The 15068-nt window shown below is 32.4% G+C and overlaps 2 protein-coding genes across 3 annotated transcripts; one reads left to right on the forward strand and one right to left on the reverse strand.

Moving 5' to 3' along the window:
• Positions 1-413: 413 nt before the first annotated feature.
• On the forward strand, positions 414-11437 carry LOC120088093 (ABC transporter B family member 19-like). Its single transcript, XM_090306376.1, has 11 exons — positions 414-545; positions 964-1200; positions 4646-4700; positions 4789-4964; positions 5786-5986; positions 7434-7693; positions 8019-8332; positions 8420-8643; positions 8906-9249; positions 9332-9756; positions 9860-11437. The coding sequence occupies exons 2-11, from the start codon at positions 964-966 to the stop codon at positions 11323-11325; spliced, it is 3702 nt and encodes a 1233-aa protein (XP_090162502.1). The 5' UTR covers positions 414-545; the 3' UTR covers positions 11326-11437.
• On the reverse strand, positions 11390-14714 carry LOC120088090 (Peptidase C78, ubiquitin fold modifier-specific peptidase 1/ 2). 2 transcript variants are annotated; one of them, XM_039045148.2, is made up of 6 exons: positions 14545-14714; positions 14259-14423; positions 13242-14143; positions 12560-12671; positions 11693-11788; positions 11390-11612 (listed from the first exon to the last, which is right to left on the reverse strand). In XM_039045148.2, exons 2-6 carry the CDS (start codon positions 14310-14312, stop codon positions 11529-11531), a joined length of 1248 nt encoding a protein of 415 aa, XP_038901076.1. In that variant the 5' UTR covers positions 14313-14423; positions 14545-14714; the 3' UTR covers positions 11390-11528. The 2 variants fall into 2 exon arrangements, with proteins under 2 accessions (XP_038901076.1, XP_038901075.1); XM_039045147.2 differs by having other exon boundaries at positions 14259-14370; positions 14545-14702.
• Between the last annotated feature and the right edge of the window lie 354 nt (positions 14715-15068).

A 15068-nucleotide genomic window follows, 5' to 3' on the forward strand; every position in this document is an offset into this window, starting at 1 on the left:
AAGATCTAAAGTATATGATGTCACTTGAACAGTATGTGGTTGACATACAGGTGGTTCATGTTCAAATAATAACCTAAAAGGTCTGCAGTAAATGGATGAAGGTTGGGTATCTTATCTTGATAACACGGTGGATACGGCCCAATTGTTACATAAGATGTAAGTATTACAAACAATATGAACCATATTGTTCATGTAAAGACATGTGAATGGAATATCCTGTATAAAGGAGTTTATACATAGACCGAACCACGAAATAATTAGTTTCTCTTTATAACACCGTTACTTGAAGAAACTAATATTTCACTAGGTTGACCATAAGAGACTTGACCTTAATCCTGAGTTAAGTTGTAAACTCCTGTTTATGATGGCAGTCCTTTGATCTGTATGAGTGAGAGTAGCCATGATAGTCAACTCAACAAGCCTACCATTTTGAGGATTTGTCTAAGAAGCTAAGAACACAGCTACACAAGATGGAATTCACTTCTTCCCCTTCTTTGGGAAAGTAGACCAAGGGTGGAAGAAGAAAGCTTGAAGAATCATCAAAAGTAAGTTTAATTTCTTCTCTTCTTCCTCTATTCTAGCATGCATATGTTTAGTTTGAATGTTTATCCTACAAATGCATGATTTGTTTTCTGTTTTTGTTTCTTTAAAGATCGATTATCTAAATGCAAGGTGTTCATACGATCCGCTCGGGATTCAATCCCTTCATCATCTATGTATATATGTATATATATATATAGTATATTATACATATATATATATATCATCACAAAAGAACATTTAGATAAAATCAAGAAGAAAAGGCCACTTAAATTGAGTACATTTTAGTCTTCCTAATTAAATATTTCATTTGGAAACAGCATATCCCATGAAGATTCTTTTGATTCACTTCAGCTATTATGGAGCTGTATATATATAATATAATGGGGAACTTTGGTTTTGCATGCAAATTGATTAAAGAAGATGATTGATGAAGAGAAAAGCCAAGAAGATGGCCCCTCCATTGATGACCCTTTTCCATTTCACAAGCTTCTTGGCTATGGTGATGCTTTGGATTGGGTTTTAATGGCTTTGGGGACTTTTGGTTCTATAATCCATGGTATGGCTCAACCAATTGGGTATCTCTTGCTTGGCAAAGCACTTGATGCATTTGGAAATAATATTGATGATATTGATGCAATGGTTGATGCTCTCTATAAGGTATATTTACTAATTATGGTCCATTTTTATTATTTTTTATTAATGATATTGTCATTTTTTAAAAGTTTTGAAACTTAGACGATTTCGACTTATTAGAGAAAAAAAATGTTTTTTAAAAAATCATTTTTATTTAAACTCTTTTGAAAAAAATTGGTTAAAATGCACTTTAAAAGTGTTTCAAAAGTTATTTTGATCGGTTGCCAAATAGTTTAATCTTTTTTTCAAAAATAATTTATTTTTAAAATTTAACACGTGAAAGGTTAAACCAAACATACTCTTATTTTAACTAAGTGAATGCAACATTGTTGCTTGAAATCGTCTCTTTGAACGGATGATCAAACTTGGTATACTTATGAGATTTTGCAATCCAAATATAACTAAAACTTTACTTTGACATAACGACCAGCTTCCATTCATCCCGTGGCTATAAAGGGACCATTAATGAAAACTAGTAAAATTTTGATACTTATCAACCAAATAGAAATTATACTAAGAGAAATCCTCGAAAAGTACTTGAAAAAGGGATTTTTTTTTAATAATTTAAGTTTGAAAACTTTTTATAAAAATATAAAATCTTTCAAACTTATTAGAAAATTATTATAATTTTAAAGAAGGTTGCATGTTGAAGAATACCACAAAATTTGAAAACTTATGAAAAAGTCTCTTTCAAAATTCCACAAAATTTTAGATTTTAGCCCAACCAATTGGTTTCCTGTGTTTTCTATTTCTATTAAAAAAAATCAAATCTGTTTGGTTACTTTATTATTTTGTTGTTTTTTAAAATTTGAAAACGTTTTTAAACTTTTAGGAATAGAAGTTGAAAGCAGAATTTTGTCGTTTTTCAACATTGATTTTGGGTTTTAAAACCAAAATGACCGCTGAAGCTTAAGGGAAAAATGTGTTCACCTTTTTTTCTTTTTTTTCTTTTTTGTTAAATTAATTCAAATATGTCGTAGTATTTTTCAATATATATTCTACATGTAATCAATATCTTATAGAAAAATTTGATTAGTCTCTTGAAGTACTTTTCGAGGATTATGTAATATATGGTCCTTTTTATATATTGAAAACTAGTAATCAATATCTTAAAAAAGGGACCATGTATTCTACATTTAATATATATTGAAAACTAGTAATAATCAGACATATTTGGTTACATGTAGAATATATATTGAAAACTAGTAATCAATATCTTGTAATGATTGAGATATTCAAATTATGTAGTCAACCGATCTTAAATGGAGAAAATATATTTTTGATTCTTGAAGTTTTGAAGAATAATTGTGTTTAGTCTCTCATATTTTAAATTGGTCATTTTAGTTCCTGGATTTTTAAAAATAAATTTAAAAGTTTCTTTAATAAAAAAAATATATTAAATTTGATAAAAAAAAAAAAAAATTGACTAGACGACTCATTTTGCTACTAAAGTATTTAGTCAATTTTTTTTGTTCAAATTTAATAATTTTTTTATTAGATGAACCTTTTTATCTTATTCTTGAAAACTCATAAATTAAATTGGCTAATTTAAAATATGAGGGATTAAATGCATCTATTCCTCAAAACTGTGCGACTAGAATGATATTTTTTCCATCTTAAATTTATGTTCGCTCACTAAAATTTTCATATTTATGATTTTTATTATTTTTCTTTTTCTAACCTACGACTTCACAAATAAAAGAAAATTAAGAAAGAGATTTCTATCCTTAAAATTTTATCTTTAGCTCTAATTTATATTTGTAACTTAAAAGAAAAACAAAAAAACAAAAGATGGTTACGAAATATGTCTGATTTTTTATTTTTAACTAAAAATAAAACAATTATCAATAGGTTTGCTTTTTTTTAAAAAAAAAAAAAAAAATGAGAATCCCACAAATAAAAACCAAAAACCCAAAAAATGGATTTAAAAAAGAACCCAAATAAATAGTCCTTATTTTTTATTTTCTTAAAACAACTAAAAAATAAAAAACAATTATCAAACCAGTTATAAAAACGGAAAACAAAAAATAGTTACGTATATAGTTTTTTTAAAAAAAGCAAAGAAAGATGGATGTTTCAGATAATAAAGGCTAAATTATATAAAATATCCCTAAACTTTATACTTTGTATCAAAAATACCTTTAAACTTTTAAAAATTTTAAAAATACCTTTAAGCTTTCAAAATGAGTTCAAAAATATCCATAAACTTCCAAAATGAGTTCAAAAATATCCTTAAACTTCCAAAATAAATACAAAGATGCCTTTACTCTTAAGTTTGGATGGAAAACGTTTGTATTTTGTGTCAAAAATACCATTAAACTTTCAAAAGTTTTAAAAATACCACTAAATTTTATAGAAAAAAAAAGTTCAAAAATATCCTTACTATTATATGAACAAAATCGTTATTAACGTCTTATCTATCTATTTTCAATCGTTTTTGTCACTCTCTTCTTCATTATCCTTTTACTCCCCTCTTTGTTAATTGTTTGACATTTATTTATCTAAAATAAATAAATAAATACAATTGCACACTCCAGTTATAAACTATAAGAAAAAGAAAGAAATAAAGGAAGTACGAAGGATTTTAGGACTTAAATGTTTTAATAAAGTTGTATGTCGGTAGTTGAGCGTATGTTAATAGTCAGATGCGTTTTTTTATTTGACTTTTTATCATTTTAGTTTGTTTTAAGAGGAGATTTTGATTTTGGAATTTTGTGAGATTTTATGTTTTAATTTAAAATTTGGATTTAAAATTTTGGTTTTTATTTTGATGGCTAAGAAAATTGGTATAAGCTAAGAATTGAAAAATAAAGAAAAAATTAGAATATTTATATGAAAAAAAATAATGATATCTATATAATTTGTTTTAAAATTGGTTCTTTTTTAATCTAAAACAACTTCAAACAAATTGATTATCATATTTATGGTAGGAGTATTTTCAAACTTTTTTTAATTCTAAAGTTATTTTTGCAATTAGGTATAGATGGTTTTCGTTCATATACTAATGGTAAAGGTATTTTTTAATTTTTTTTTTTTAAATTAAGGATATTTTTAGAAGTTCAAGAGTATTTTTTTGAAACAAAACTTCAACGTTATCCATCCAAAACTAATGTCAAAGGTATTTTTGAACTTTTTTTTATAAAAAAAAAAGATTAAAAGTATGTTTGAAACTTTTAAAAATTCAGAATTATTTTTTACTCAAAGTGTAAAGTTCAAGAAGGATATTTCTTTATAATAATAATAAACTACTCCGACCCAGAAGAAATCATATACTTGAAGAGATTTTTATCAGTACAAATGATACTTCAAAACCTTATTGAGTTGTTCAATCAAAATCCACTCTTCTCTTGATTTGTACCCAAAGAAAACCCAATACTTGGTCACTTCTAATAAACTCATCTAGCTAGCAAAAAAATTTATATATTGTAAGTACTAAGTAAGGATTCATTTAGCTTCAATTTTTTGGCAGGTGATTCCATTTGTATGGTATATGGCCATTGCCACTTTCCCGGCAGGAATGCTCGGTAAATTTTCGGTAAATTTTCAAATCAATTTTGATGATATGAAAATAATCGTTCGAATTATACAAACTTAAAGTTTTTGTGTTTGCAGAAATTGGGTGTTGGATGTATACAAGTGAAAGACAGACAGCTCGTCTAAGACTTGCATTCTTGCAATCAATGCTTAGTCAAGAAATTGGTGCTTTTGACACAAATCTCACAACATCCAAAATAATTACTGGAATTAGTGGCCACATGAGCATTATACAGGATGCCATTGGAGAAAAGGTAAGCAATTAACAAATCCCCACACATACTGTGAATCGATTTAGTCTCTAGATTTCAAAATGTTACAATTTTGACTTTGAGATTCGAATTTTATTTCAATTTGATCCCTCGGTTTTAAGATGTACATTTTTAACCTCGATTTTTTACTAAGTACGTCTATTAATTGAGTTTAAAGTAATTATGAAGTGAAATTTTTTAATTTTAATTTTAATAGTTATGAAAGAATAGTGAAACTTAATTATAATTCTTTTAAATTAATTTATAGATATTAATACTAAATACAGAAAAAAAAAATGTTTTTAGTGAAAAATCGAGGTTAAAATTATAAATCTTAAATTTTAGGTCCTGTTTGATAACTTTTTTTTTTTGTTTTTGAAAATTAAATCTATATCATCTACATTTCTTACCATGATTTGTATTCTTTTAAGTACAATGGTTGAATTCTTCTTAAGTACAATGGTTGAATTCTTAGTCAAATTCAAAAAACAAAATTAACTTTTTGAAAGCTACTTTTTTTAGTTTTCAAAATTTGGCTTATTTTTAAACCATTGATAAAAAATAGATAACAAAGCAAATTGGAGGTGGAAGTAGTATCCATGGGCTTAATTTTAAAAAACAAAATGATCACCAAACGGGATCTTAGAGATCAAATTGAAATAAAAATCAAATTTCAAGAGCAAAATCGTAACATTTTGAAACTTAGATACTAAACTAAAACTTAGGATCAAAATAGTTTTTTCCCCTTAAATTTATCACCATCCAAGAAATAATTTGTCTTTCGTTTCTTTAATCTATTCTATATAATATATGCATGGATGCAGTTGGGGCATTTTTTAGCAAGTGTGGCAACTTTCATTAGTGGAGTTGTTATTGCTATCATAAGCTGTTGGGAAGTGTCATTGCTCACTCTGTTGGTGGCTCCATTGGTTATTGGAATTGGGGCTACTTATACCAAGAGGATGACTCTCATTTCCTCTATCAAAATTGGTTACCAATCTGAAGCTACTTCCTTGATCCAACAGGTAAAGATGCCCACTCAATTAGTATATAAAGACAAAACAATACAAAGATTCAAAAATTGTGATAGTTCCTAGTTCCAACATTAAGAGACTGTTCGCCTCACCAAGTTGGAGTTGAGAAAGTAAAGTTATGAATTCTACTCTTTATTCAGCTTAGAAAATTTGTAGGTCCACAACCAAAAAACCATCAATTTCATGTCTTATGTATTAACTTTTTACATTGGCCAAAGTGAATGAGATAATTGCCCAAAATATCCATTTTAAAAGTCTAAAATGGCAAATAACCCAATTTTTGAGAAAAAAATGTCAGGTGGCTATTGCTAATGTCATGACCATGTGAAATTACGGTATGCCCTTCTTTTTTCTTTTTCCTCTTCTTCTCCGTTACAAGAAATCTTCCACCGCACGTCTTCTTCTTCTTCAGCTTCTTCTCCTCTGTACGTCTTCTTTTTCTTCTTCTCCGGCACGATGAGTCTACACGAGTAGCTCCGATGCGACCAACTCCGATGAGCAAGGGACGAGTGAGAGGAGTGATTTTGTGAGTGAGGAAACGAAGAGAGAACGAGACGAGCTAGATCAAGAGCGAGAGACATGGTGATTTGTGAGAGAAAAATAAAGAGAGAGTGAGACGAGCTAGAGCGAGAGACATAATGATTTGTGAGTGAAAAAAAGAAGAAAGAGCGAGACAAGTAAAAGCGAAACAAGCAAGAGCAAGAGACATAATGATTTGTGAGTGAAAAAAGAAGAGAGCGAGACGAGCGAGAACGTTACTGCCTTTCCGCGTGCATGCAAATATATTTTGGTAATTTCACCTAAATTTAACGTCAACAAATGGTCATTCGACATTTTTTTTTCAAAAATCGGGTCATTTAACATTTTTTACCTAATTTTTGGGTCATCCATCTAGCAGCCCCCAAAGTGAATTTAACTAATTAGTATTAACATGTAATCCATCCCTAGAGATCAAAGGTTTAATCTCTACCCCACAATTGTTGTACTAAAAAAAACTCTTTACACCATTGAACAACTCTTTGAACTTTACAACTTCACTCCTTGCTTCAAATGTCTCCTAAAAAGTTTCAATGGTCTCTTAAGTTTGAATGGTAAGTCCACAGTCATTTCAATAGTACAAATGGTAATGGATGTCTGATTCAATATGATATATGGTAACATAAGAAAATGTGGAATCAAATATAATAAATCATGTAAATGCAATATGTCCTTCTTTCCAGGCAATATATCGACTTCCAAACATGGTATTGTATTGTTGGTAGTTAAGAACTTCCATAATCACCAACTTCAAATTCAAAATATAAAGACATAACTATAGTTTAGAAACTATGTAAGCACAGCCAAAATAGATCGAAATCAATCCGAAGAAGTTGTTTGTAAACTAAGTTATTTTATGATATGTATAGAACAAAAATATTAACTGATATGTATGGGACAGTCAATATCTCAAATCAGAGCAGTGTATGCATTTGTGGGAGAGAGAAGCAGTATAAAAGCATTTGCAGAGCAATGCGAGAAATTGATTGTGATGAGCAAGCAAGAAGCATTGGTGAAGGGAGTGGGCATAGGAATGTTTCAAACTGTGACTTTCGGTTGTTGGAGTCTCATTGTATGGATTGGAGCCGTTGTTGTAACTGCAGGAAGGGCCAGCGGAGGGGACATCATAGCTGCCGTTATGAGCATTCTCTTTGGAGCAATGTAAGTAAAAAGAAAACAATATCAACTATTAGATGATATAATATTAAACTTACATTCATCCATCAACTTAAGTTTTTGAGTCAATCAACGATTTCATGAATCCGGTGGTTTAGGAAGTCTTGTGTTAAAACCCCTGCGCAAAGTTATTTTCACTCCAATTAATATTGATTTCCATTTGACAAGTCTTCTATATATATTTTAAGCTTTAGGCAACCAGTGATTTAATATCAACTTTATAAAAAATATGTAATCCAAAATGAACCAAAGGTGTAAAATATTAAATGAGAAACCTCTCTTTTTTCCTTTTTTTTTTGGTGGGTTGCAGCTCACTGACTTACGCTGCACCAGACTTACAAATATTCAACCAGGCAAAGGCTGCAGGGAAGGAAGTTTTCCAAGTGATTCAAAGGAAGCCCTCTGTAAACGATGGTTCAAACGAGAAGACGTTGGAGCATATTGAAGGCAACATCAATATTCAAAATGTCCACTTTGCTTACCCGTCTCGTCCTCATAAACTAATCCTTCAAGGCTTCTCCTTGTCCATTCCAGCAGGACAAACCGTTGCCTTAGTCGGTAGCAGCGGGTGTGGAAAGAGTACAGTCATCTCTCTTGTCACTAGATTCTATGACCCACTTCAGGGTATGCCTCCACCAGCCCTTTGCCTTTTCATCCTCTCTCTCTCTTATTTTTCATCCTCATGACGATCTTAAAATGATTTTTCTTCAGGGGACGTGTTCATAGATCATCAGAACATCAAGGATCTGAATCTGAAATTCCTCAGGAATAACATTGGAATAGTTTCACAGGAACCTGCACTTTTTGCTGGAACGATTAAGGATAATATCAAGATGGGAAATTTAGATGCAAATGATCAACAAGTAGAAAATGCAGCAGTAATGGCAAACGCACACTCATTTATATCTGACCTTCCAAACCAGTACTCAACAGAGGTAAAGCTATGAGAGTTCAATTTTCCTTACCTGTCAATGTCATTTCCTGCCAGAATTCAAAGTGTAACCTGATTCTAATAATTCAAGGTGACTGAGGATTCTGCCATAGAAGACTGAAACTTATTTAGAGTTTGCAAAAGAATATAAAAATAAATAAAATAAAAATAACTTCTTAGTGATGTCTGGACCAGTTGGGAGCACCTTCAAAATAAATGTGTTCTTTTTCCAAAATGAATAGTAAGTATGTGGGTGAAAATTTCAGGTTGGACAAGGGGGAACTCAATTGTCAGGAGGTCAAAAGCAGAGAATAGCAATAGCAAGAGCCATTCTCAAGAATCCACGCATTCTCTTACTGGATGAAGCCACAAGTGCTCTAGATTCAGAATCTGAGAGGCTGGTTCAGGACGCTCTTGAAAAGGCTATAGTTGGGAGGACAGTCATTATGATTGCCCACAGAATGTCGACTATTATTGGTGCAGATATGATTGCCATCATAGAAAATGGAAGAGTTTTAGAAAAAGGAACACACCAAAGCTTGCTAGAAACAAGTATATTCTATAGCAACTTATTCAGCATGCATAATATCAAACCAATTCAAGATTCAAGGTTTGTTCTTCATACTCAATAAACCACATTTTCTTCAAAAGAAAACATGACTAACTGGTATGAATTGTTTATTAATGGACAGCAATTCAAACTCATTGTCAGGACCAGGGAGTGCCCATCAACAAGCTTCATCTTGCGACCTTGATCAAGACGAAAATCTTGAGCCCAAAAACTCCAAAATAGATTCTCTGAGAGAAGAGAAAGAGGGATCAAAAGAAATATTCTTCAGAATTTGGTTTGGTTTGAGTAATATAGAGATAATGAAGACTATTTTTGGATCTTTTGCAGCAGCTTTGTCTGGCATCTCGAAGCCTATATTTGGATTCTTTATCATAACAATAGGGGTAGCCTACTATCACACAAATGCAAAGCACAAAGTTGGATTATACTCCCTCATCTTCTCTATGGTGGGATTACTATCACTTTTCACACACACTATGCAACACTATTTCTTCGGAATCGTGGGAGAAAAATCAATGAAAAACCTCAGAGAAGCTCTCTATTCAGGTATAATTTAAGAACACTTTTCTACTTTAAGAGCATGCATGAAGCCAAAAGTAGCTTCTAACGTTAACTAGACTAATCCAATTCTTCTGATGGATTATTTCAGTTGTACTACGCAATGAAGTAGCATGGTTTGACAGATCTGAAAACAATGTCGGTTCACTTACATCACAAATAATGAACACCACCACCATGATAAAAACCATAATAGCTGATCGAATGTCTGTCATTGTGCAATGCATCTCCTCCATTCTAATTGCCACCACTGTCAGCTTGATTGTCAATTGGAGAATGGCTCTCGTTGCTTGGGCTGTCATGCCTTTCCACTTCATTGGTGGCCTAATACAAGCCAAGTCTGCCAAAGGATTTTCAAGAGATTCTGCTGCTGCTCATCACGAACTAGTTTCACTAGTCTCCGAGTCAGCAACCAACATAAGAACTATTGCATCTTTTTGCCAAGAAGAACAAATAATGAAGAGAGCGAGAATGTCATTAGAAGAACCAAAGAGAAAAAGCAAGAGAGAAAGCATCAAGTATGGAATCATTAATGGCATCTCTCTTTGCTTGTGGAACATTGCCCATGCCATTGCTTTGTGGTACACGGCAATTCTGGTTCACAAAAGGCAAGCATCATTCGAAGATGGCATAAGATCATACCAGATTTTCTCCCTCACAGTACCCTCAATCACTGAACTGTGGACATTAATTCCAACTGTGATCTCAGCCATTGGCGTACTAACTCCAGCATTCCACACACTTGACCGGAAAACTCTTATTGAACCAGAAATACCAAAAAGTCAAAAAATAGAGAAAATTAAAGGGAGAATTGAATTTCAAAGGGTAAAATTTAACTATCCATCAAGGCCCGAAGTCATTGTTCTTACCAACTTTAGCTTACAAATTAAAGCAGGATCAAGGGTGGCTCTTATTGGACCAAGTGGTGCAGGAAAGTCCTCCGTTTTGGCACTTCTGCTCAGATTCTATGATCCTGAAGAAGGCAGTATCCTTATTGATGGGAAGGATATAAAAGAATACAATCTAAGAATATTGAGGACACATATAGGGTTTGTGCAACAAGAGCCTGTTCTATTTAGCTCCTCGATCAGATATAATATTTGCTATGGGATTGAGCAAGTCTCTGAAACTGAACTTTTAAAGGTGTCAAGAGAAGCTAAAGTACATGAATTTGTCAGTACTTTGCCTGATGGATATGATACACTTGTTGGAGAAAAAGGTAGCCAGCTGTCAGGAGGACAAAAGCAAAGAATAGCCATTGCTAGAACTCTTTTGAAAAAGCCAGCAATTTTGCTTCTAGATGAACCAACAAGTGCTTTAGATGTTGAGTCCGAAAGAACATTAGTTAGTGCTTTAGAGTCAATAAATGGGAACAATGGCTTTAGAACTACCCAAATTACAGTTGCCCATCGACTTTCTACAGTGACAAACTCAGATGTTATTGTAGTCATGGATAGAGGTGAAATTGTGGAGATAGGTTCACATAGCACACTATTGACAGCTCCTGATGGAGTGTACTCAAAACTCTTCAGGATACAGAGTCTTGCTGATGTTTAATGTTCTAAATCATTACAGGTAGGATATAAGTCTAATATGCTTATAGAGAAGACAACTATAATAATTAATTTGTTGAAGAACTTGCTTTCTATTATCAGGTGAATGATCTGATTATGGGTCCTTACAGATGAAATATTTTTTAGTTTTAATACACTTCAATGACTAATGTCTTATAGAGAACATAGAAGCTACAACATATTCATTTAAAGCTCCAGAAAGATGCTATCGATTGTCTTGAGCAATTCCATGTCACCCCCAGCAGCAATTCCAGCATCAATATAACACAACTGGAAAAAGATATATTAAGTACATAGTCACTATTCAATAACCAGAAATTTTAACTTATAAGTTTATAGTAAAAGAAAACCTGGTATTGTGGCTTATTTAGCGTATGAATTCCTCTTTTTATTAGTTGCTGCCATCCAATATTCTCTCTAAGGGCCCTTTCAAGGCCTCTAGTACTCTGCATAATACGTCATGAGATCACAAGAATGCAACATGAAAACAAGAAAACAATTTCTACAATAATGAGTCAACTGAAATTGCCAACTGCAAGAAGGAAGATGAAGAAGAGTCTCTTTTCTTTAATAAATATATTTATGTATAAGAAACTGTAACTTCTATTAAGAAAACCAATGTAAAGAACTTCCAAACATCCACATAAAACTACGAGAAACAACAATATAATCAGGACGCACATGGTCTACGCATACTCAAAACCACCCAGTCAATAAGTGTTGTGATATTTAAGCAAACTTCAAGATGAACAAACTGCAAAGGTTCCACTTCCACAATATCACATTAACACAAAATAGTAATTACACAACTGTTTCCACCAACTCAAGATGGTAGGATCTTCCTTGCTTTGATGTACTGACCACATAATATACACAAAATACAACATAATCCCAAAAGTGCAATACTGACACAAACTAACGGCCACTAAGGGTTGGGAGGTGAATTTCCCTTCTGCCCCTCCTGACATACTTATTTACTTTAGGGGGTCTCGCACAAACACATTGAGAAAAATGTATGGCAACTCAAATATAGCAATTACTCAACTAAGAGTGTTGGGAAGAGAACGGAACTTTATGATGACTAACGAGTTGATAATGTTGTAGCAACAAAAAAAATATCATTCTTTGTTTTTTTTCAGTTCAAAATTGGGCAACAAAGAAAAATAACAGATACAAAGACAGGGCTCACAAATAAAATTGCAGGGGAAGAAAATTACATGAGCTGGGTCCAAAATCAGGAGATTGTATTGCTGCATTCCATTATGCTGCTGTTTAACTTGAATCCCCACAATGGTCCTAGAATGTCCATCATGCTGAAAGAACAATGGCCTGGTTGAAAAGATCTTATGAAGTTAATGACAATGATGGCAGATTCTTTCTTGTATTAAAGGAAAAAGAAACTTTGTTGATAAAATCAATGGAATTTGAAAATTGAAACATGATGTGTCCACATTATCATTTTTTTATTATTATTATTATTATTTTTTTATTTTTTTTTTTTTTGGGGGGGGGGGGGGGGGGGGGGGCGCATGTCGTGTCCACATTATCATGATCATCGATATATTCATAATGTAACTTTTTTATATGAAAAGACATACAAAGTGCCGTACTTTATTATTATCTAAAGAATACAAGGAAGGGTACATACAAAATCCACCAAACGAAATCAAAGAAGACAAGAAAAATACTCTCCAGTGGGTTAAAATAAAATAATTACAAAATTACTTAGAAAGAGGACCCCAACCAAGAGCATTGAGATTATGATGTCCAAAGAGTCCTACCAAAATTTCTCTCAAGCAAAACAATGTAATTCTTCTAGTGCCAGACACATTATACATATACAAATGGATGTTAGAATAAACAGAAAAAAGATAGATTAAATGTCAATTAAAGACGTACGTTTTTCCACTAATATTAACGTGTTGGTGACTATATGTGCATATTCTTCCATCTGAGAAGTAATTCCATACCCAATCAACTAGAACCTGATGACCCTTTGCTTTATGAGGGGACTTATTATCTTTCATGATATTCTGAGAGATTTTAAAATACTCGGAATTTTCATGCCCACTAGAACCAGTTTGTGGAACACTATCATTTATATGGACAAGATACCTATCCATGGGCCCATAAACCTTAACCTTAACTGTCCTTCTCTTATTTGCATCAATTATGTTTACCATTTCTGCCCCACTACTTGAACCAGGGACTGAGAGATAAAGTTCCTCGCACTCTTTAGGACCAAAATCAACTATCCTTGCGTGAAGCCCAAAGGAACGCAAAAGGGCAGCACATTCGGTGGTTCCAATCCAATTTTTTCTGCCATAAATTTTGTAATTGAAATGTTCTGCACCATGTACATCAAATCCTCTTTCCCAAGCAATCTCAAGCCATCTCTGAAGTGATGGAATATCTGGAACAACTCCTGATCCACCGAATAAAACATTTCTCGTTTCTGGTCTTTGCATTAGCAAATGAGAGCAGAGCATTTGAATGTTCCGCCATCCACAGCCCCACCCAAAATCCTCAAACTCAATACTCTGGTAATGATCAACATACCCTGACAAAATACTAGTCGAGTCACGGGATTCTAATTCTAAGCAGTTTCTTAATAAAGACATCAGACCACCCTCCACCTTACAAAAGGCACCCCTATTCTGTGAACCAATCAAGCAAGATATCTTTTCATTAACATTCAACTCCCCCATCACCAAAGTCCCCCTCTCACAACTTAACTTGCTGCTACCCAAAGATCCCTCAAACATAATCTCTTGTGGCATGTCCCCGTTTTCTTTATTATCCTACAAACAATAATCATACAAGGATCAAATTACTGACATTGAAGCCTTATGGATTGCATAAAGAAAAATCAAACAAGAATCAAGGCCTTGGGATTAAAAAGATGGAACAACTTACATTGTCATAAGAAGCAGAGGAAAAAGCCATTTGTTGGGCCAACTCAAAGTCCATAGCAAGTTGGCGTTGTTTATAGTCATTGTCTTCATCCTCAAAGTGACCATTGGCATGCCTGCAACGGCAATAACATAAAGAGACCTTCCTCAGTCGCTCAGTAAACCCTAGCTACAGAAGTTTTGGAGTCAAAAGGTGAGAAATTTTCATATGAGAATCTAAGAATTCAGTTTACATAATCAGAGAATAAAGCAAGTGATTGGAATTGAAAGAGAAGCTGAAAGAATGGTACCGTTGAAGTTCTTCTAATGGAACAACTTGGTCGCAGAAGGGGCAAGTCGATGAATTCATTGAATCTCAGGAATACAATCTAATGACCTGCTTTCTCAAGAAATGATATACGACCTTTGTGCGATAGCCAGATTGTATTTCTAAAATTTGGGAACGCCAAAGTAAATAGATAATTGATTAAAGGATTTAATGCTACTTTTAACTCTATAATTTTTATTTTGGTTTATTTTAGTTTCAACACTTTCAAAAGGGTTATTTCGAAATCTATATTTTTAACTTTAGTTCATTTTGATACTGTACTTTTAAAATATTTATTTTTAAAAAAGTAAAATGACTTTTGAAAGTACATAAACCAAAATGAATCAAGGTCAAAGATATAAAGACCAAAATAGTATTCAAACCTTGATTAAAAGACTCATTTCTAAAGCCTAAAATGATGTTTATCCTACTTTTTAAAACTTAAAAATTTTTACCTCTTGCTTACATCATCATTTATCAATTTTATAAAATTACCCTTATTTATTT

This window comes from Benincasa hispida, chromosome 10, assembly GCF_027475165.1.
Source record: "Benincasa hispida cultivar pf3 chromosome 10, pf3_genome.v1.1, whole genome shotgun sequence".
Taxonomy (NCBI): Eukaryota; Viridiplantae; Streptophyta; class Magnoliopsida; order Cucurbitales; family Cucurbitaceae; genus Benincasa; species Benincasa hispida.